This window comes from Astyanax mexicanus, chromosome 7, assembly GCF_023375975.1.
Source record: "Astyanax mexicanus isolate ESR-SI-001 chromosome 7, AstMex3_surface, whole genome shotgun sequence".
In the NCBI taxonomy this organism is placed as follows: domain Eukaryota; kingdom Metazoa; phylum Chordata; class Actinopteri; order Characiformes; family Acestrorhamphidae; genus Astyanax; species Astyanax mexicanus.
In genome coordinates, this window is record NC_064414.1 from 40870814 (window position 1) to 40894676 (window position 23863).

Consider the following 23863-nt stretch of genomic DNA (forward strand, 5'->3'; position numbering starts at 1 on the left):
AAAGAGTCTAAAAGCAGAGAGAGTGTGCATTTCTAGCGCAGAAAAACGGGCCAAAGAGTCTAAAAGCGGAGAGAGTGCACATTTCTAGTGCAGAAAAACAGGGCAAAGGAGTCTAAAAGCGGAGAGAGAGTGCACATTTCTAGCTGTTCAGAGCAGACTACAAGTAAAGTGTTCCTCCTCTGCTTTCTGCCGCTCGCCAACAAACCGGCGTTATATTGTTCAGTCAATAGGCCCTGTTTCACCCCTCTGCCAGCCATGACACAGAAAGTCAAAGTCTTCCCTTTTATTGTGCACGCCGAGCCTCCCGCCTCAGAAACATGTGCTGATAGCATCACCGCTCTCCATCACGCTGTTAACCTCCAGACAGACAAATGAACGCCTGACTAAACGACCTTCCCTTCCCCACTGCAGAGCCTCATTACGAGTGCTGAACAAACCTCACTTTTAACGACACCAACAGATTCTTCTCCATCTCCCATTCCAGCGCTCAGCATTACTCTGGCTGGAGGAGACTCAGGCCGGATGCTTCACTGTCTGCTTAAAGATAGCACGCTTTGTTGCTGAAAACAAATGATCTCAGCCTGAAAGAAGGGTATTTGATGGAAGTAAAGAAAAGGAAAGAGAAAGAAAAAGAGAAAAAAAGGAAAGAAGTTTCCTCTTGCCAGCACATCATTGGTGTGTCCCTTTTGCACAATAACTACACAATAACTACTCACAATAACAAGTTTTTCAGTATAAAGTATGTGGTAAAGATAAAATTGTCGGTAACACTAGTACTTGGAAGGTCCATTTTATGGCCTTGTTGATGCTTAACTGACATTCAACTAACACTGACTTGAGTATCCATTAAATTTAACTTTGTTGAATGTAAATGATTCAAAATAGGACCTAACCCTACACCTAACCCTAACCTTAACCGTAATTCAACCATAAAATCTAACCCTACACCTAACCCTTACCCTAACCTTAACCTAATCTTAAAATCTAACCTTAAACCCAATCCTAAAATATTAAGATAAGCATTTGGATTAGAGTTGAGTGTAGGGTTATATTCAATAAAGAATCATTTACTTTCACCTTTTAGTTCATTTGCATTTAATAGACATGTAGTTGAATGTTAGTTAAATGTTAGTTGATTATTAAAGAGGCCATCAAATGGACCATCCAAGTAAAGTGTTACCAAATGTTCAACCCAGCTAACAATTTTTGGTTAGTAGAATGTTTTCTGAATAGTAGTCACGGTTCATGTGTCTGTTCTTTTAACTTTGTTCTGTATTATGTCTTAAATTTAATGTTATATATTCCAATTGTATTCATTCTTTTAGAAATGTCTTTTTCTAGCAGTAAAAAACTTTTATTCTAATTAATTTAATTAATTTTCCTTCTTTTAAATATAATGTTCTAATCATGTTTGAATCATGTTTTATTCGAACTTTATTCTTATTTTATTTTTTATTTTATTTTTATTTTGTTTGTGCGACTCTCTTTGTATTGTCAAATTTTGTAAAGCGCTGTTGTGTATATAAGATTTATTATTAATACTTATTATTCTTGTAATGTCGCTGCAATGTCACTTGTGTCAGTGTACTAATTTAAAGTTTGGAGAATAGTTACTTTTTTACTTTTAACATTGAGAAACTTTCTTATGACATTGTGATGCAAACCATTAATATGTCACATGTTTTCAGACCATTTCTAGAACATTTTTTTGTGAAGTTAGAAGCTAACATATCTGAAACATTTTAAAACTAGCGTTAAACATTCTTATAATGTTTTCTGTTAGCTGAGAAAATGAGGATGCTCAAAAATGTGCATCTAAAGCATCGGTCTCTGTAATGCAAAACAGCAGGGAAGGAGCTACTCACACCATTAACAGTATTAGAAAACATTACTTGGAAACAACTTGGGAATAGCCATACATGTTTAAGTTGTGAGGTGTTATCTTGTGAGCGAAGTTCAACACAGGCCAGTGTTCTCATGGCAGGTTGACGTGAATTATCAGTTTGAGTTTGAGTGAGGCCTGATAGTGGGTGCCACATGGATGGACATTCCATTTCTGAAATTTATCAGGCATTTAACGTTCCTAAATCCACAAGTTCTGTTTCATTGAGTTAAGAATACAGCTCTGGAAGAAAAAAAGAGACCACTTAAAAATTATGAGTTTCTTTGATTTTACCATTCTTTAATTGAAAACCTCTTGAATATAATGAAGAGAGAGATGGATAATTACAAGCACCAGGAGTGTTTTGCACCAGGAGTGGCATCAAGTTATACAAAAGCAGTGTGTAAGACTGGTGGTGTCATGGTCAGAACAGAATAGCAGACAAGCGCAGATACTGATAAAAACAATAAACGTTTATTATAAGAATAAACAGATGTAATCAGGGTCGATACAGAAGCAGGGGTGATCACCAGTAGACAGAGCAATGAAGACAAAACCATACCATAAACGAGAGACAGTCCAGAGTTCATACACAAGCAATCCAGTATCAGAGATAATCCAAGAGGCGGTGGTGAAAGTACAGTCCAGGTCATACACAAACAATCCAATATCAAAGACAGAGGCAAGAATCGGCGTCGGGAAAACAAAAGCAAGGTCATACACAAAGTAAACAGAGACAATCGATAAGTAACGCTTTGTACGAGGATAACCTACAATACGCGGCGTGGTAGTCTGTTTGGCGTGCACCTTTATAGTGCCAGAAATCAGTATTCGGGACTTCCTGGAGGAAGCAGGTGAGGTGTCACGTGATCAGGTGAGTGCGTGATGTCAGCGGTTGGTGCATTCTGGGTAGTGTAGTTGTTAACCTGAGAACCTCCGTTAGAGCTTGGTGTGGAAGGGACAGAGGAGCTAACAGCACCAGACGTGACAGGTGGAGGAGAACATGATGCCAAGATGCATGAAAACTGTGATTAAAAACCAGGGCTATTCCACCAAAAATGGATTTCTGAACTCTTAAAACTTTATGAATATAAACTTGGTTTCTTTAAAATGATGAATATTATTGGAATTAAAACCAGTTGCATTAAACAAGTTGCATTAAATTCAGCAGTTGTAACAGTTATAACCACATTCAGTACTAGCTCATCATTCTATGGGTGATGACAAAAGTGAAGGGACTTCACACTAGTTTCTGTTCCATGACATGCAAATAAGTGTAAATAAGCCTTAAGACAGTGTTCACTGTGAGTGCCATGGGCATGTTTAAAAAAAAAACTTTTAATAACAGTTTACACTCTCTCAACTACCCAATTTAAGAAAAGAGCTCTGGAGAGAACCAAGGAACCTCAAAAACACAATTATGCAAATCGCCCGAGATTGTGTCAAAGCTGAACATACAATTTTAAAGCATACAATTATACCGAGGCCTGATTAGCATTTGTAGTGCCTGCATCCAAATACATTTGAGAGGAAAAACATAAATATGAGAATTAAATATGCAAAATCCTCCACAGTGAAACGCTGGGCAGGCCCAATTATCAGCGTACGCAAAGCCGAGAGAGAACCAGCTCTGTCCATTGTGTCCATCTGCCATCAGATCAGATGGTTAGTACTGGAACATCGCGTTTCACAAATCCCTTAATCAGCAGCGCTTTGGGTAGCGCTTCCTCTCCGTCTCAGTGAGTACGAGTCTGAAAACATTCACACTCCGCTCAAACTGAATTGATTATGGGTCCCTGGTGTATTTATTACCATGCTGTTTTAATCAACTACCATTACAGTGGGTTTGTTAATTGTTATGTCTGTTTGTGTTTTTGTGTGTGTGTGTGTGTGTGTGTGTGTGTATAAATATATGAGAGATAATGGAGCACTGAAGGAAAGATTCGAGCGAAGCCGATGAGACAGTGAGATGCTTAATGATTTGTAATGTTTGATCAGAAGACTCTGCAACAGATCAAACTTAATAACGTGTAAACAAGACAAAACAAAACCCGAAGCAAATTCCCAGGAGATTAGACACATCTTCTGCTTCACCATGATCAAGAGATTTAACTCCACACAGCACTGAACGGCAGTAAAACATCAGGTTTTAGGTCTTAGAGTCTTCTCTTGGCTGGTCGTCTTCACCAACAACTGAGTCAGAAGCTCGTAAACCTTCATTACTGGAGAACATGTGGTGATTACTCACAGGGACTCCACTACTGCCAGCAAAACCTGTCAAAGTGCTGGTAGTGAATTATGATGCTGCTGTGGACCATAGAAATCAGTGTACAGCATTTTCTTTGGGCTAAAATAACAGAACTTAAACTAGTTCAAATGGCAAATATAGTATGTTTTTAGGCTGCTTTTTGTTGTCATTCTTGTCCATTTCATGAGAGAAAGGGAGAGCAAGAACAAGAGACAAGAGAGTGAGAGAAAAAAGAGAGAGAGAGAGAGAGATGCCCTGGGGTTGAGTCCTGGAAATGCCTGGGCTGCTCTATTTAAGGCTCCTTAAATAGGAGCATCACTGGCAGTAGCCGGCTTCTGTTCTTCAGGATATTAGGGGGACCCCTGTGTCCACTCCTGAAACACTTTTACACTGGAAACCAAAAAAAAGACAAAATGACTTTCAAGTATCAAGTATCATGCAGTCAAACCCTTGGTAGAACTACTTCCTTTTTACTAGCTTTACTTTGAACTGATGTGTGAAAGTTAGGATCTCTTAAAAATCCCTGACATTCTCATCCATTAAGAGCAATGCCAGTCCTCTTACTTTATCACTGTATTGTGTGAATTACCCACTCAAAACTGTTAATACAGTCACATCATCACATTCACACAGCTGAAAAGGTTGCCAAAACCTTAGCTGTGCCTGAAAAGCTGCTGTAATCACTGTGTATTGCACTACTTTGAAGTTCAGCCAATTTGTCCAAAAAGGTAGTTTTCTCCCAAATTCCAAATAAAATATTGAAAATTAAATAAATATAAAATTTATTTGCAGAAAATGAGAAATGGCTGAAATAACCAAAAAAAAAATGAAATCAACATTTGGTGCAATAATCCTGTTTTTTAATCACAGTTTTCATGCATCTTGGCATGTTCTCCTCCACCAGTCTTACACACTGCTTTTGGATAACTTTATGCCACTTCTGGTGCAAAAAATGCTTGGTTTGATGGAAACAATGACTTTGAATGGAAACCAATTTCAAAATATTTTGGAGCATTTTTATTAAGCCATTCATTTTATTAAAAAACTATACTACAATGTAAAGAACAACAGCCATAAGCAGTTACAGTTTATTTGTTCCAATATTATGCAGCCCTAATTCTTATTCTGTCAGAAAGTGAAAAAAATCTGATATAACTTTTGCAGGGCAGCAATGAAATTGCAAAGAAATAGATTAATATTTTACAGTGAAATACAGTTTCATTACTATATCTATTTCACGCAGGTTTATATTTGCATGGGTGATTTTAAACTGTTAAACTGTTATTATTATTCTAACAAAAATCTCAAAAATGACAAAAATAGCCATTTAATTTTAACTGTCATACAATTGTGACAATATATGAAGAACAATACTATTATTTAAATTACGTCTAACTTTGAAAAACAGGAAAATGTGAGATGAAATAATACATAATATGCCCAAAAAAAGAAACAAAAAAACAAGCATTATCAAAATGGTAACTTTACACAGGAAGCAAATATATACTTATGCAATTTCATTTTGAAGCATTTCTATTGGTCCATTCATCATAAAATGTTCCCATAGTATAAAGGGCAGCTGTATAAAAATAAAATGTTGATGCTTTTCTTGTTTGTTAATTAGTTGTTGTTTGTTTGCTGTGTACATTCTGCACCATTTAACCCCAGCCCAAAAACTCATCTAATCAAACATCTGCAGTTCCTGAAAAAATGTCAGCCCCCAGAAGTGTAGGCATATTGTACAGCATACATGACTGCATCAGAGCACTGTTTGCATTCTGAATAGAAATAAGCTTCTGAACACTGACTGGCTGAATAAATGAAGCCTCATTATAGTTATATAGATCTCTAAATAGAGAGACAGTTAATAATTAAACATAATTCAGAAATAAACACATTTTTGAGATTTTAATTGTGTTTCTCCTCTATGCTGATCGCCTGCTGTGGTGTTTTAGCTTTGTAACTGAGGGAAGGTGAAAGCCTGAAAGCTCGAAGGCTGACTGCAAAAGCAATTCCGTGGTATTGCTCTCCTAAATCTCTAAACACTGGTATTAAGCATTATGATCATATAGAATCTATGACTGAATGATTGCTATTATTTCAGCATTCTGGGGCTATTGTGCACTAATGAGGCCCTTGGATGCTAGTATTCAGTAAATGATGTTCTGTGAATGCAGAATCCAATATCAATTATACTGCTATTCAGCTCCACCTGTGCTTATTATAGCCACATAAAGTCCTAAATCTGTGGTCTAGATTTATGTACACCGGCAATTACAGCAATTCTCTCGTCTCTACTCGCCTAAATCTCACTTTTTCTGTCTTCCTCTCATCCTGGCTCTATACTAGAGACTCAACAATTACATAAAATGAGGGGGAAAAAAGCCAACACCACATATATACATCATATAAATTTGCTCATTATACTCTCATCATCCAAATAACAGTTCCACCCAGAAGAAAGGAAGATTGCAGACATGGTTTTTACAAGGAGGATAAAAGTTACCAGGAACAACTATTAGTCCCATTCATTGAGTTAAACATACAGAAGTGATGTGTAACACATGTGTACTGCATGTAGAGGTTTCTAATGTTTTTTTCTAATATAATTTTGTGGTTGGGTGCATATCCAATAGCATCCCCACTGGCTTAAGAACCGGTCAGAGAGGTGGGATGTGTCCTACACAATATCAGAAATAGGTGGATTTGTCCTCCACAAAAAATGATATTTTGACACCGCGCCGAAATCTGCACCCCCTGCAAGGCACACTAGATGCGCTGCAGCAGCAGTTCAGTTCAGCGAGTCTTCAGCACAGCACGCACTGCAACAGATAGGCTTCTTTTCCCCCGTGTCCCACCAGCCAGGTAACATACACATCAAGTAAAATCCTACAGTTTGCCCTCTAAGCCCAACTTGAAAGTGCCCCGTTTTCCCCCTGAGCACTTGGTCCCCAAAATGTCTGTGCACGCCACTGCTCCCAAGAGGAGGTGCTTTTCCCGGCGGGGGTGCAGATTTCGGCAAAACACTGGCTTTAAACGCAAGGTCAGTGATCAGCACAATTAATCGCAACAATAACTATACTGCAATAAAAACAACTTCTGGGTAATGTCTTGTTCAGTTAACAGAATAGGAGGGTTCATGTTATCTAGTGTTTATATTAACTGCTGCCAAAAATCTCTATAAAACATAAAGTTATGTTATTTTTAATATAAGGACTGCATCGTAAAAAATGCTTTCAGTAGAAAAAATTAAAAACAAAGGACCCAGTGCTGCTGAGTTTTAAAAAAAGAAAATCAAAATAAGACACCAATCTGTTGTTATATTATTTTAAATATTAGGTGATAACTGATCAGTGGTTTTGTCATATGTATATAATTCAGACATTGTGTTATACATAAATTATATGTGTATTACACACTACTTTTACATGTGTAGCTTAATTAATATTGAATATATCAGTTAAAACTTTTAAAACAATTATTTCTCATTAACCTTTATCTTATTCCAAATAGCATTGCAACATACAGCTCTGAAAAAATCCACTTCAGACCACTTTAGAGACCACTTTAGCTTCTAAATCAGTTTCTCAGATTTTCCTATTTACAGGTATATGTTTGAGTAAAATGAACATTGTTGTTTTATTGTATAAACTACGGACAATGTTTCTTATAAATTACAATAAAATATTGTCATTTAGAGCATTTATTTGCAGAAAAAGGCAAATGGCCGAAATAACAAAAAAAGATGCAGAGCTTTCAGACCTCAAATAATGAAAAGAAAACAAGTTCATATTCATAAAGTTTTAATCAATCTCAGAAACCAATATTTGGTGGAATAACCCTGGTTTTAATTTTTAATCACAGTTTTCATGCATCTTGGCATGTTCTCCTCCACCAGTCTTACACACTGCTTTTGGATAACTTTATGCCACTTCTGGTACATTTTGATGGCTTGTGATCATCCATCTTCTTCTTAATTACATTCCAGAGTTTTTTTAATTTGGAAAAAAGTCTCTTATTTTCTTACAGAGCTGTATATTTATATTTCTGTAATGCATGTATAATAATGAAAGATAATCGTTTCCATGTTATTAGCATACAATACACCTTAATAGCAAAGCCATTTTGTCTGTGTTTTGGCTTTTGGGGAAGTTGAATCAGTGACTGATGGCATTAAATGAGTCCAGCAGTGTGCTATCAAAACAGCAGGGAACAGGAACAGCTGCAGGACAGCGGATGATGAATAAGACGAGGGCTAGGCGTTCCTCTGCCAAGGCTCGATATAGTCCAACCCCAAATGGGCAAAGATGTCCTCCTCTGTCTTGGCCTGCAGGAAGGTATTCTACAGAGAGAACAAAAGGGAAGGGAGGGACAGAACAACAGTGAAATGATGAGCTCAACGATTAGTCTGCTTGAAAAGCTACAACAAACGCCGGAGCAGGACAAAGACAGAGAAGAGCCGGCGTGCTGTGAGGACAATGACTGCGTTTGACCAATGATTTCACTGAGAGGACATGACAGAGACAGAGAGGAGCACTGCTGATGATGTTCTGCTGCAAAAGGTCAGACAAGGCAGGTCTTTCACTACAAGAAACGTCCACTTAGGACAATCCACGGTACTCAGAGCTTTAACTGAAAGGAGGTGCAGAGAAGTCTAAACAAGTAATGAGGAGTTTTATTCCAGAGGACATCACTGCTCGGGTTGCCACCTGTCCCGGTTTTACCAGGACTGTCCGGGACCAAATATTTAAAAGAATCTAATTTAATGTCCCAATTTTCACTAGGTTAGTTTAACTGACTATTTAGACTTTTTCTGCCTGCATTAAATCTGTCTTTTTTCTCGCTGACCTGCACCATTGTGCCTCATTGTTGCTGGGGGATCATGTGACTTTAATCGGTAACCTACACTGTTATTCCTGTCCACCACCCAAAAATACAGGAAAGAACCAGCATTTAAATGTTATTCTTTTTAATCAATTGACACCACTAATATATTATTATTTCTATTTTGTTAATCTAACATTTGTTATTTTTTTATATACACTAGTAAAAAGTCTTAGGAAAACTTTTTTTTATTATATTTTGTAATCTGAACATTTAATATTCTATGTTGAGAACAGATTGATTTTTTTTTCATGAATTGTATGATATTGTCTACTGTTGATTTTTGCTGCTATTTTATTACTATTAACATGGAGTGTCATTCTGCTCATTAAGTAATTATGTAAAGAAGAGATTTTTTTCCTCAATAATAATTATAACTTTTTGGACTATATACATATTGTATACATAACATTATTATTATTATTATTAGTAGTAGTAGTAGTATAATTAGTAGTAAGGGTAAACTATTATGGGCAATATTATAAATTAACTACATTGCTAAATATATCACCCTCAACATATTTGTGTCATGCCTCACAGCTCTGAATTTACAGCATCTCTCTCTCTCAACACTCACTATTTCTGTCTCGTGGTGATAATAGTTGGCACTGGTTTTCTCTCTGTGAAAACACACACTTTAGGTAAACACATCACATTGTGCTGTATTGTGCTATTTCTGACAAGGTGTAAAGAGTGTGAAACATATTCATTTATTGTGATGCACAGAGAAAGGTGTGGATTCAACTATACTAAATATGGGATCGAGGTAAGGATCAAATGATCATTTTTGGGCTATTTTTGACTGCAAAAAAACAATTTATACCTGCTGATAAATAAATAAATAAAATATCTGAGGAAGTTCTATATCTCCTCAAGTCAAACATGTTAATGTAAATGTGCCAAAATAATCAAATACAGGTGCATTTGAAATGTGCACCCCTGCTGTGTGTAATTGTCAGACATTAACATATGAGCTTCCAGGAAGTAGAGAAGAAGTGGAAGTGTATTTCATTATATGTTGTGTTATACAGGTGTGTGTGTGTGTGTGGACTGTATGAGTGGTGTGTGTGAGAGAGAAGATGTCTTCAGGCTCTATTTCCTTCAGCTCAGTCCACAGCAGCACTCTGAGAACTTTGCCACTTTCATAGTTAATGCTGCTCAGTTCTGCTTCACAAATGGTTGAAAAGGATCTTGAGGAGAGAGATTAAATTTTAAGTCTGAGAGTCGAACATAGAACTCCTTCAGAAGGACTCTACATATTGGATGGCGATGGTTTATATAAGGTTGTGTTTCTGAGGGGAGATAAGGACTCCTTCTTAGGATACTTTACTCCACTTCTCAGGATTTCTCATGATAGCATTCCCGATTCCATCAGACCTCCATGCAGACACTAGCAGTGAGGGAGGAACCCAGTCTGTCAGAGTGTGTTGGAATGAAAAGCGCTCCCAGTTTGCGTGAGCGTGTAAATCACCGTGCAGAGCTGAGTCTGACGCAGGGGGTCAGCTGTTAGAATACAGCTCTGACCTTGGCCTGAATGCTCACTGTAGGGGCACAGTCTCAGACAGTCATTATAGCCAGTGGCGGACTTAGCAATTTGGGGGCTCAAGGCGAATTTAGCTAGGGGGCCCATCAACATTAATAAGCGAGAAATAAGTTTCAGATATAACACCATTGTATGTCAAAATGGAAAATATTTATAAAGAAAATTGAAGCTTTTAATGCTAATTGTACTTTTTATATGTGCAATCAATAAACATATATTTAAATAAAATATACATCGGAATGCCAAAAAAAAGTAAAGCAGTGTGACTGAGAGCATTTATGTGAGTTAATCAGTAATTTTTATCTAGAATTGTAACTGAAGTTAATGATAAAGAATAATTATCAATCACATCAAAATGTACAGTGAAAATATGAGAGGAGGCAGAGTTTGTGTAAGGGTGTTTGATCAATAAAATACTAAAAATATTTAAAATAAATAAAAAATAATTAATATAAAATAAAAACTCATTTAAAACACAATCAAAAGCTATCTAATAGTGCAGAATAATATCAGTTTCAGTTAGTTTCAGTTTCAAATAAGTGAAACAGCTCCCCAAAACCTCAACCTATCCTTTATATTTGACAATATTTGATTAACTTTGATTACATGTCCTCACTCATCTTAATTTATTTAACTCAACTAAGTTTTCAAATTATTTCTAGCCTCGCGCTGAATTCAGAGAGAGAGAGAGAGAGCGCGCGCGCTTTCCTAATGACTGACGCTAAACTGTTTGATCCAGCTGTTATATTATATTATATTATATCAATACCATTTTAACGTTTTTCGTTTCTATGTTTTGGAATTCGTTAGATTATATTTTTGTCAACATTTTGGGTTTATTTTCGTTTGTTAATTTTCTAAAAATAATAGAATTTACCCTACCTACACAACCTTAGTACAGCACCTCCTCGTCCTCCTCCTCCACCAAAACATTCGGGTCCGGTGGTGCTGACACACTAAAAAAGCTTATCAGTTTGGAAGAGCATCTGTTTTTAGTTTCGCCTCTTTCTTCTTTTTTCTTTTTGTAGCGCCACTTGGGTAGTGGGGCTTCATGGCTTCGCTCACAACCCACTTGTACACTTAATTTCACCTTAATACCGTCTTTCACAAGCAGCGCGTTCGCGGTTCACCTGTATGGATGGAATATTCCATTTTAACGGGAAAGAGAGGGGGTGTGGACGGAATCTGTATTTCTTTGTAATTTATTGTGTTGTCTTTGTTACCATTTTAAACATACAAGAATCACCATTTATGAATGCACTGTGAATTATCTGTGAATTACTGTCCAAAGGGCCCCAATTACCAGCTGTAGGCCTATGGGAAGTTTGCAGCTAGTCAAGGGCCCCTACAGTGGGCTGCAGTGGGAGGGGCCCAAGGCAGTTGCCTAGCAATGCCTCTATGCAAAGACCGTCTCTGATTATAGCTGTCTTCACTGATATGTCATTTAACAGCGAGAGAGAATGAGAGAGAGAGAGAGAGAGAGGGAGAGAGAGGGAGATCGTAAGATAGTAGGACACGGAGAGAGACAGACACACAGCCTGGCCATAGAGACGGGAAAACACAAGAAGTCCTGACTGCCCAAAGAGCAGAAAGTATGCCAGCACTGCCCACTGAAAAGACAGAGCTGCACTTCCCTACAGAATGTTCCAAATATACCCAGATTAGACCCCAATTCTACACCATATATATATATATATATATATATATAATTAATTCAATTGTTTACTATGGTTATCTTATTTTCTATAATGTTACGAAAATGCTGAACACAGCCTTGGCGAGAGAGAGAGAGAGAGAGAGAGAGAGGGACACAGAGAGAGGGGCATAGTAAGATAGTAGGACAAGGAGAGAGATAGACAGAGAGATTGACGAGAAAGAGAGAGAGAGAGACTAGGAGAAAGAAAGATGAAGAGAAAATGAGACAAAGAGAGGGAGACAGTAAGATAGTAGGACAAGGAGAGAGACAGACAGAAAGAGTGACAGGCAGAAAGAGAGAGAGAATAGAGAGAGAGAGAGAGAAAGAGAGAGAAAGAGATCAAAAGAGTGTGAGAGACAAAGAGAGGGAGACAGTTAGAGACAGAGAAAAAGAGAAAGACAGCAAGAAAGAGCAAGAGGGAGGGTGAGATTTATTTAACTATATAATTTCAAAAATAGTCAAAGAGAGAGGGAGAGATAAAGGGAAGGAGACATACAGGATGAGAGAGAAAGAGTGTAGGAGAGAGACAAAGGACAGACAGAGTGAGAGAGACAGAGTTAGAGAGAGAGAGAGAGAGAGAGAGACAGACATTAAAGAGAGAGATTAAAGGGAAAGGGAGATTTATTTTATAATAATCAAAGAGAGAGGGAGAGATAAAGGGAGAGAAGGAAGGAGAGAGTGAGAGAGGCAGACAGCGAGAGTGTAATAAGGACAGGGGGTGTTGAATCTGGTGTGGGTATGTGTGTGTGTGTGTAATAAGGGGATTTTACATGGGTGCTAAAATTTCACAGCAAGTGCGAGTCAGCCTCTCAGCACATTCGTGCCATGATGTCAAATAGAGGCAGATATCAGCGAGAACGAGGCGAAGCGGACTTACCTCAGCAGCGCTGTAGCCGAGAGGAAGCTGAAAATCTGACACATCCTGCCTCACAGTGTTAAACTGGAACTAACGTGTCAGAATGAAGCATAAGATGAAGCAGAAAAGAGGACAGAGAAAAAAATTAATAAATATAAAAAAAAGAAAACCACAGTAGCAACGACCAGGCAATGTGAGCGCAGCGCATGCAGGAGCTTCAGGCATTCTGCTCGTATCGTCTACCGTCCACCGAGACCTTGTTTAAAATGCAAATCGGGCTCAGGCTGGTCAGGGAGTCACGTGTACTTGTTGTGTTTGTTTACACACAGTGGAGTGTGTGCTGAACGAGTACGGGTATAAGAGAATGCCTGCGCTCAGACTGAGTAAATATAACTCACGAATACGGTTTACTTTGGTTTTTTCATTTTTTTTCAATAAACACAGTGTAAATTATGCATCTCAGTTAGATCCTCATAACCTTCTTCCTCTCCTCATTCAACCTCTCTTACTTTAAGCTTCAGCGTTTTAGACATTTAGCTTTACAAAGTTCTACCAGGAGACCCTAATGCTAGATCATCTTCACTTTGACCAATCATCAACTTTCACTTGTCTTTAAAAGTCCTCTACTAACACAGCTGCCACTTTGTTTTTTAATTGCTGATGTTGACTTTTTCCCTTCATCCGATTGGTCCATCCATTCATTTCTGCCTTCTATGTATGGTAGGGTCATCAAGGGTCCAGAAGCTACAAGCTCTGGGTCGAGACTGAGGGGCTACACTCTAAAAAGTAATTCTGATGGCCTTTCGCCAATACTTAAATAAATACCCTGTTGTAAGATAAAAAAATAAGTTATATGAATTTGGCAGGATTTTTATTTTCATTTATTGTTTTATTGAGTTAAAAATTGTATTGAGTAAAAAATGGAAGTGTTGTTTCAACACACTTTTCTGTCTAACCCAGACTAAATACATTCCATTAAACACTAAAATACAAATGTCATTTTCAACTTAATTATCTTTATTGGACAACTTAATTTTCTCATCTATCTGAATTCTCCCACTTGGATGTGTTGGAGATCACTCTGAAAAAGTGGAGAGACTCCAGCAGGCACCAGTTTTAGGTATGTGAAGGATGAGCTGTGTGACCAGAGTACTGAATAAAGTTGATCATACTGTTAAATATTGATATTGTTTGACTTCAGCAAAACTGGCATTACGTATATGGGCAATAGAGAAGGTTGAGAAAATATATTATATAAGCAACAAGATTAATAAATCAATTTTGGTCATGATTGGCTAAACTAAAAAACAAAACTTAAAATTGTTCTTCTTAAGGTGATTTTTAAGTCAGCTGAACAAGAAATCCTGAATTGCACTGTAAACTACCTCAACTAATATTATTAAGATTCTTGTTAATAGTAACTAACCAAATTACCTTTGTTGGCAAAATTGTTGTTACAACAACCCTAGTTGAAACCAAGCCAACTACTCTGCACTACTGCACATGCTCATTTAGACTCTTTAGTTAAACAGGGTCCACTGAGCAGTTCTGCAGGGGTTTCCCCCTGATATTGGTAACACTGTTTGCATATAAGGCGTCTCCTTCCATCTCTCACTCACCATCAGTGTGTAGTCATTCTCCACAGGCTGCTTCTCTTGGGATCTCTATATGTGTTATATAGTAGTTCACTGCCTGGCCTTGGTGTTAAAGGCTGTAAGAGCAAGTTGCAGTGGTTTGTGTAAATAAACACTGGCCATTTCCAGCTGGTCACGTTTGACATTTGTTTATGACTGACAATAAAACACCTATGTAATAGTCTTAAATCCTCAGTTCCCAGTTGCTAATTTAAGTTAATAAAATATATTGTATTTGGCCATCTATATGAATTTGATTAATGTAAAACATGTCATAGACACAACATAGTTTTTTTAGTTGATCCTGAAGGATAGTCAGCAGAACTTACAATAAATCTTAAATTAGAAACTAAAAACATAAAATGAGTTTTTTAAGTTTTTATACATATGAAAAATGAATTTTCTGAACTAAAGATTCCTAGTTGGCACAAATGGTAGTGGTTTTCTTCAGATGTCACGTCTGGTGCTGAAAGCGCTCCTGTTCCTTCCACACTCAGCTCTAACGGAGGTTCTCAGCCTAGCAACTACACTACCCAGAACGCACCACCCGCTGACATCACACACACCCGATCACGTGACACATCACCTGCCTCCTCCAGGAAGTCCCGAATACTAATTATCTGCAGTATAAAAGAGCACACCACGCACACGCCTGTACCGAGTATTGTTGGGTTCTCCTCATTACAAAGCGTTCTATCTCTAGTCTCTGTTATTTCGTGTGTGACCTTGCTTTTTGTTTTCTCAACGCCGATTTCTGCCTGTTTCTCTGATTTTGGATTTACCGTGTTTGACCTGGACTGTTTATCGTTTTTTGCCTATTGGATTATCTCTGCTGCTGGATTTCCTGTGTTTGATTCTCTGGACTGTCCCTGTTTATGGTATGCTTTTGTCTACGTGGTTCCTGTTTGCTGTGATTACCCTTTTTCCGTCTTTGACCAATCCTGTAACGTTGTTTAATTTTAATAAACAAATTATCTGCATCTGTACATGTCTGAGTCCTGTCCCCACTATGACATCAGAACTTAAAAGTTTGAGTTGGCTTCAAAACTCAAAAATGTAGTGCAGTAAAATGCCTTGAAATTTTGAGTTTTATAAACGTTTTAATTTTTCACAGTGTTAGGAGTACACTGTCCGCAATAGGCTGCTGCTTCTCGTGTGTGTATGTGTTGGTTGAGTGTTGAGTGTGAAGCTTTCTTGGTTTTTTTGAAAGGTGCTTAATCATCATCAAATCAAGAAAAAAAAATTAAAGATTTTGTTCTAAAATTATAAATGTTTCTTTTATTTGCTTGCCTTTGAAGTTTTATGGACTTGGACTTTTGTTTAGACTTCTTGATCTTTCCTTTGACAGACTTCTTTCCCTCCCTCTCTCACTCACTCACCCTCTCTTTCTCTCTGTTGTTCACCCCAAAGAAACAGAAACAGGATTTGATTCATCACTGCAATCCTAGGTAACAGATGCATCATTTATTTAGACCTCAAGCACATCCAGATCTAGTGAAGTGTTGTTGGAAGAACAGATGACGTCCGTTTCGACAAAAACAAAAGGATTTGATGAAATCTAAAAGGCATGTGCGGAGACTCCGCTAACGAGGCAAGGGGCACTCACGGTCGAGAGGGTCTCGCAGACAGAGATCCAGCATCAGGTGGACAGAGAGCAGATTTACAGCGGCTCTCGCCAGCACACAAATTAGAGCCGGCTATGGAGCGGAGCTAAGCTAGGCTTGTGAGAAGCCCATTTCCTAAAATCCCCAATCCCTCAGATACTCAGCATTAATTACTGTGCAGAACACAACATTGCATCAACGCCACACACACACACACACACACACAAAACCTAGTGTCCAGTCTGTCTTGCTTAAAACTAAAAAAAAGATCTGTTTATCCGAGTTTTCTAATATAACAAGAGCAAGAGGAGGGATAAGTCTAACAGCTCTCAATAACTCCAGTTGTTTCTATTTAAAAATAACAGCCTAAACCCTAGCTTTATCTTTGACACACAAGAAGCGCATAGAAACAGACAGTGGCTAAAGAACAGGACTTCCAAATGCAATCAAAATGATTAAAAATTGTCATCAGAACCCTCCACATTATCACATATATGAGATTTATGACCTTCAGTTGTTTGTAATAAAACAAGACCATCAAACAATACCAATTTAAATAGCTCAACACAAATAATCAAATACCAGGTAAAATAACAAATAACAGCAAATTAAAACACAGAATGACACTTTAAATCAATACTGCAGTTTTAGAATTGTTTAACCTCTTAATGAAAAATGTATTTGGTACTTAAAGGAGCTCTTTTTAGCTGGTATGACCTCCTGTATACCTGATGTAAAAACAGATACCAGTTTGTGGCAGCTTTCCCAATTAATCCTAGCAAATTCCTCATGGACAATGATCTCCAGTTATTAAATATTCTTGGGTTTGGTCCTGCAATCCTCTTCTGTGAAAGTGGTTAGGAGGATGGAGTGCTAGGCTGTGCACACAATCTTACACAATATTAATGTGACTCATATCTGAAATCGGTGCTGGGCTTATCACTGAGAAGTTGCTCCAGCTCGCTGAAAAAAAGTGCACATTATTTGGACCGGTCAAGCTTTTATATACTTTTTTGTTTTATTTGACGCTGAAGCTGTGATCTGTAACCTCTTTTTGTCAATTCATTAGGAACACCGCACTGCTGTGACACAAGACTTAAGACTAAAATGTTATTAGAACAGAGATAAGATCAGTCCAAAAGTTTTTTTAGCTTGTTATTCCACCATTATTGTCATCTAATAACCGCTACTGTCATTTTTCCAATTTACTCACAATCACTTTCCCTTCTCAGTTCAGAAATCTTTTTTCTCAGGTCAGAAATTAATATTTGTGGAACAACTCTGCTTTTTAATCACAGTTTTCATGCATCTTGGCATGTTCTCCTCCACCAGTCATACACACTACTTTTGGATAACTCTATGCCACTACTGGTGCAAAAATCATTATTTTTAAGTGGTCTCTATTTTCTCTATTTAACTGTAAGTCACAGTGTTATTTGAAACTCCTGCTCAGACCATTCTATGAACAGGAAACATCGTTGTGAAGCTTCAGTGAAGTCAGACTTGAGAGGCTTTTTTTTTCGTTGACAAAAAAGATGCATAAATTTGGCAAATTTGATATGTATCAGATTTCAATACCACATACTGAAGGGACCTAAATCGGAATTGAAATGTTAGATGCGAAGATTTGTATCACATGAAATTTAATCATTTGACCACATTTACCTGCTGTGTGAAAGAAGCCTGAAGCCCTGTCCGGACGGGATTTGCTTCTCAGGGGGTCCTGGGGTAATTTTCTCTTTTATGGGGGTTTTCTGTGATTTTATCCCTGTCCTCTGAGAAAATTACAGGTTGGATTACCTACTGTTTTTCGCTGAACTCTGTGGTCGTTTGGTAATTTTAGTCCCGACTGGACTCACATCTCCGAGTTTGGTCACTTTGTGCTAAATAAAATAACTATTTGTCCACTGCTATGCACAGTAATTACACTTTGGGCGCGCGTTTCCACAGAGATTCACGTAAACACAACAGCGAGTTGAAATGGAGGAGCTACTGAACATGATGTCACGTGACTGAGAAAGACAAAAAACTCACTGGTTCTTCTGTTGTTTTCAATTATAGTCCGAATGCAACAGTTTTATCACTGAGTAGAAGTCTGAGAAGCTAATCCCGTCCAGACAGGGCTTAAGTTTCATTTCTGTCAGTTGATTTCTTCTGTTTTGGACAATGAGTGCATATTTTTAACACTGCATTAAAAATGAACTCTAAGTAGCATTCTTTAGCAGACGCATTATATCTTATTTTGATTTTATTTAAATCCTTGCACTTTACCAGTCATTACCTACTCATCTAATTTAAATGTTAATCAGTGTTTTCTCCGTTTCTCTATAGAAGCACTGTGCCAGTAGCTGCAGGGCAAACTGTTGGACTGAATTGGGATCCGGAAATGAGTCTCAGCGACGCGCTTGTTTAAATCCCTCAACTAAATTGGAGAAGAGAAGATGATGTGTTCTCTTCATGAGCGCTAACATCAGCCACATTCTAACTGACAGCTTGCTCTCATGAGGAGTCTCTGTATGAGGGCAACGGAGTCAACTGTGTTTCACAAACTTCAGTCAGACTGAGAGAAAAGAACTCTGTAAAATGTTGTGGAGACAGAGTGTGTGTGTGTGTGTGTGTGTGTATATGTGTGTGTGTGTGTTTATGTATAGACGGATGTGATCACAAGGTCAGAAAATAAACCTCGCCATCTCTTCAGTTAGCTCCAGTGCAGCTGCTGACGGCAGCTATTCTCAAAGTGAGAATTGGCTGTGACACGCTCTTACATCCAACGCAACCTATTCACAACTGCATCATATTTATTGCCTTCTGTATCAACTAGAAAAGCACATGAATGCTAAAGCTCTTCCTGTGCTTCAAAACGCTGTGAGAAAATGCTTCAGTGATCCTCCTAAGCTGTGATATATTTTAATATAGCGCTGATATTAAATTAAAGCCGTTTTGTGAGAGCAGGACAGCATGCAGTAATAAAAAGTCTATATAAACTGGATCTGCTGTAGATTTGTGTTGAAGGTGCCACATAAAACAAAACTATATGGAGAAAAAGTTCAGAAACAAGAGCTTAGCCATTATTTCTACTGAAATGAAGAGTACTAAAACATTAAAACATACCCTTGTGAAAAGGAAGTATACTTAGAAGCAGTAAAAGTATTACCAAATTAAGTAAAGAATACTAAAAGTGCATTTTAAATTTAATATACTTTATGAAAATACACATTAAATATACTTTCTCAATAATTCCATAAAGTGTCCACTACGCATGTGACACAACCAGTATGCAAATAGATTGTGCCAGAAGCCAATGGAAAAGAAACTTCCAATGGGCAACAGAATAAACTTATAAGTTATAAGTTTATAAGTTGACTCAACTCAAAGCCATTATAATAACTGTAGGTCTGAATCACGGTGTTATTTGAACTGTCTGCTCAGACCATTTAATGTACAGGAAATATTGTTATGAAGCTTCACTGAGGTCAGACTTGTGAGTCTGTTAGATAAAACATAACCTACAGGCTAACCCATTCAACCATCCAAGCCACTCCCTGTTCTCGCAGCTGCTGAGTGGAAGGAGGCTCAGAAGCTTGAAGACCAGAACCAGCCGGTTCCGAGACAGCTTCTTCCCCCAGGCGACCAGGCTGTGAAACAGCCAGAAGATCAGTGTTCTGCCCAACCCAGCCCACTGACTGTCACCCATACAAACTCTGCACCCTGCACTTCACTTTACACTGCATCTATCAGACTTTACCATATTATATAGCATTCTGCCACCTGCATTTCCCACTCCCCACTCAACTCATTCCTTACCTGCACTTTACTCATAGCTATTCTGTCACCTACTGGACTATTTCCTCACTTCCACAAACACACTCTAGATATCTGCATATCTACATCTGTGCAATATTTGTTCTGTGCAATATTTGTCTAAAAAGTTATCAAGTGTATCTGTATGTCTTATTTCATATTATATTTTATTTTCTTCTTCTTCTTGTATATATTATTCTTTGCACATTGGTGGGAATCTGCACCCAAGATTTTTTACTCACATATACACCTGTACTCTGTGATGTGACAATAAAAATCTTGAATCTTGAATCCTCACAAGTACTCAGCTTCACCAGAGCTTCATGAGTAAGTCTTTTATCTGAATAAGGAACTTCTGGTGTTGAATTTTCTCCACAAAATAGAAGAGCATACAATCATATAGATGTTTGAGCGAATGTTTTCAATTTTTACACCATCAACAATAGATGCAGGAACTCTTCTTTAGAAGGCGGTAAGTAAAAGTGGTATGGTGCCCCACTTGTACATATTTTTGCATGTATTAACATACTGACAAATTTCTAAATCAAAGTACACAAAGATGGATACCACCTTTTATGAAATACACCTTTTAGAATGTCATTTAACACATCTCTTTTGCTGGAAAATATTACCAGTTATGGACAAAAGCATCAATGGAGTCTTACTGAGGCTACATTTGGATTCCCAACCAGATTGGTTTAGTTTCAGTGCTTATCTAGGGTTGCATTGGACAAGTATGGGTGTTAAGTGTGAGACTGATACTAAACAGAGTGTGATCTCACCACAGATGGCTATCACAGGCAGTGTTTGTGCGTATGTGTGTGTGTGTGTGTGTGTGTGTGTGTGTGTGAGTGTGTGTGAGTGTGTGTTTGTGCACTGTGCACTAGAAGCAGATTGTAAGGTGTGTAGAAAGATACAATCTTGAGGCCAAATTCTCCGAAAACATACTTTACAAGAACGAGTATTCTTATTATTCTGTTTATATCAGAGAACAGAGACACAGCGGGACTGTAAAGCACATTCCTCTACAAAAACCCATCATGCACTTCTGTTCTCCACCTCCTGCAACATTAATAAGATTACTGCTAGCAAGTTGCTAATAATAAGTAAACAGAACAACACTGTCATAGCAAAAATACACAAGAAGAAGCTCCGCTGCAGTTTATTTTTGTAGCTTATTACATTCTGGAATGAAAAAGCGTCTTTCTGAGCAAATGCCAAGTCGCTCAGCATAATATGCAAAGTTCTGTTAAGCAATGAACACGACTCAAGGACAGACTGGGAGCCGCTGGCCAGACTGAGGGCCAAAACACTCCCAACACCCTCTGCTTACACTCTCCAACCACTGATCTGATGCCATGACCTGCAGGAGCTTATACTGTAGCAACTCAATGTGTTTGTTTGGTCAAGTGATACCAAAAACTTTACTTTAATAAAAATGTAATAAAAGTAGTTAGACAGCTTTTAGCTTTTACTGGACAAATAATGAATCATCATTTGATTTATATAATATCTAATATTCATCTCTCCCAATTCACTAGCCGGGGCAGCAGTCTGCACAGATCTGATTGGCTGAGGAGAGCCTTTGGTGATTTTACACCACACGTGATTGGTCTGTGAGTTTACTGCGCCACAAAGCAGGTCTACCGTAAAGACAAGAAAAGTTCTGCCGCTTTAAATGAACACGGTCAGAAATAAATCCTTCTCTGTAGTTTACAGTACCGCGCTCCGCCTATTAGTGACCCCTGTTCTATTATATATGAGAGTTTACTGAAGTATTTATTAAGGCACTTATATTCTAATATACAGAAGTGTTTAATGAGTTTTTTTTAATAGAATAATATCTTATTGTATAGGAGTGTTTATTGAAGTGTTTATCAAGTAATGTATCCTATTTTAGAGTATTGAAATGTTGTAGAATTTAAATAGAGTTTATTGAAATGTTTAGAGAGTAAATATGTCATATTCTAGTGTATAAATGTGTTTATTAAAGCCATAAACAGACTAATACCTTATATTCTCATCTTCACATCTATAAAAAAGAAGAACATTACATAAGTCTGTGTTAATATTAAAGCTTATTATACAACAGTTAGTTTCGACACTGCAATGTGATTGGCTGAGAGGCGTTCTATGAGTGCCGTTATCAGCCGGTAATGCACTGTAACCAAAGCTCTCCGTGTATTACTACGCCACATACAGGTAACCTAGCAACAATGCAGTGCTTAGCAATGGAACTATTTTAACTCGCGGAGTTTACCAAACAAATCGTATTTTCTCACCCTCTTTAATTCAAAATCTTTCAATAAACAGTGATAATTGAACAAATCGAGGTTTGTGCTATATCGTGTGTTATTGGCACTGCTGTGCTAACATAACACATTATAGCACTCCCTCTCATGTATTGTTGCTTAAATAACATTCTTTACAATCGTTTAATGATGAAACAATACCTAATAGATGTCTTAAACTATTTAATTTCTTTAGTCACACATTTTTTTTCATAGATTGATGTCAAACGCCTGTGTTGATTTTGGGATATAATCAATGATTTCTTAATGAGGTTAAATCTTGTAAACTAAGGGTTCCCAGTCTGGTTCATGGCAGGATCCACATCACAGATATCACTGTCGATATAAGAAATTTAATGGTTTGGTTTTATCAGTTGAAAGAATACCTTCACGTGGTGTAGAGCAGGGGTTGGCAATTAACTTTGGCCACGGGCTGGATATTTTCCAAGTCATTATGTGGTGGGCCACAAAAAATAAATCTGTTATGGAAAATGAAGTGTAATGGGATGGAGTGCTACAGACTAGTAGCTCTCCAGCCCAGAGAGTTGCAAAACAGTTGGATTCAAAGCAGGTAAACCCAAGAAGAAAGGGGATCAAACCTGTGTCCTCAGGGTTGCGGTCCAATACACTACTGCTGCGCTATTCCAGCTAGTGAATTGGGACACGACCAGGAAAAATGCCCTTATAAGGAGATAGGGAGACCATAAACAGGCAGAAAAATAAGAACGGGTGGAAAATAAAGTCAACGCCGAGCGCGACAGGGAGAGAGAGGGGAGGAATGTAAACAAAAGCGCACCAGAGAAGCATTTTATCATTTTATTTTTTTCATTATCGTTCATTATAGTTCAAACAACCTCATGGGTAAGATGTTTTATGCTTGTGGGCCACATATCTAGCAGCCATCTACTCACAGATGACGTAATCATCACGCCATGCTGCAGAATATAAAACTATGTAAATGACAAATACGTTCTAAATATAAATTCTAATTACAGTCTAGTGTAAAAGGTTTTCTTTCTCAGGCAGAGACCCAAGATCTAACGGCAACCTCAATTTAAACGGCTGTACCCTCCGTTGAGCTTTGGAGAAACCGCAGTTAAGCAGCCTATAGCCGCAGGATGATGACTATAATTAACATACATGAAAACTCGGTGGCTTCCGGCTAAATGTGTTGTTCTGAATATGCCATTCATGTAAATCATGTAGATTTATATATTTTTTTTATTTTGTGGGGGATCTGCCGCCAGTGTTTCTCAGGCTCGTTAGTTGGCCAATAAAAAGAGAGGGCATTTAATTAGGCCAATAAGAACTAAAACAATGTTACTGAAATCTGAAGAGATAGCAAGTTAACTTACATGTTAATGTGGATTACAGGGTGAAAAACATGACTACACAACATGAAAAAAAACTTAAAGAAAAATGTT

The 23863-nt window shown here is 37.7% G+C and overlaps 1 protein-coding gene across 1 annotated transcript in view; it reads right to left on the reverse strand.

Annotated features, from left to right (window-relative positions):
* Positions 1 to 7793: 7793 nt before the first annotated feature.
* The window catches only part of dntt (deoxynucleotidyltransferase, terminal), a 191565-nt gene continuing 175495 nt past the window's right edge, over positions 7794 to 23863 (reverse strand). The window contains exon 11 of the mRNA XM_049481653.1: positions 7794 to 8472. Within this exon, the coding sequence (XP_049337610.1) occupies positions 8386 to 8472 (87 nt within the window). The 3' untranslated portion in view covers positions 7794 to 8385. The remainder of the gene's footprint in view (positions 8473 to 23863) is intronic.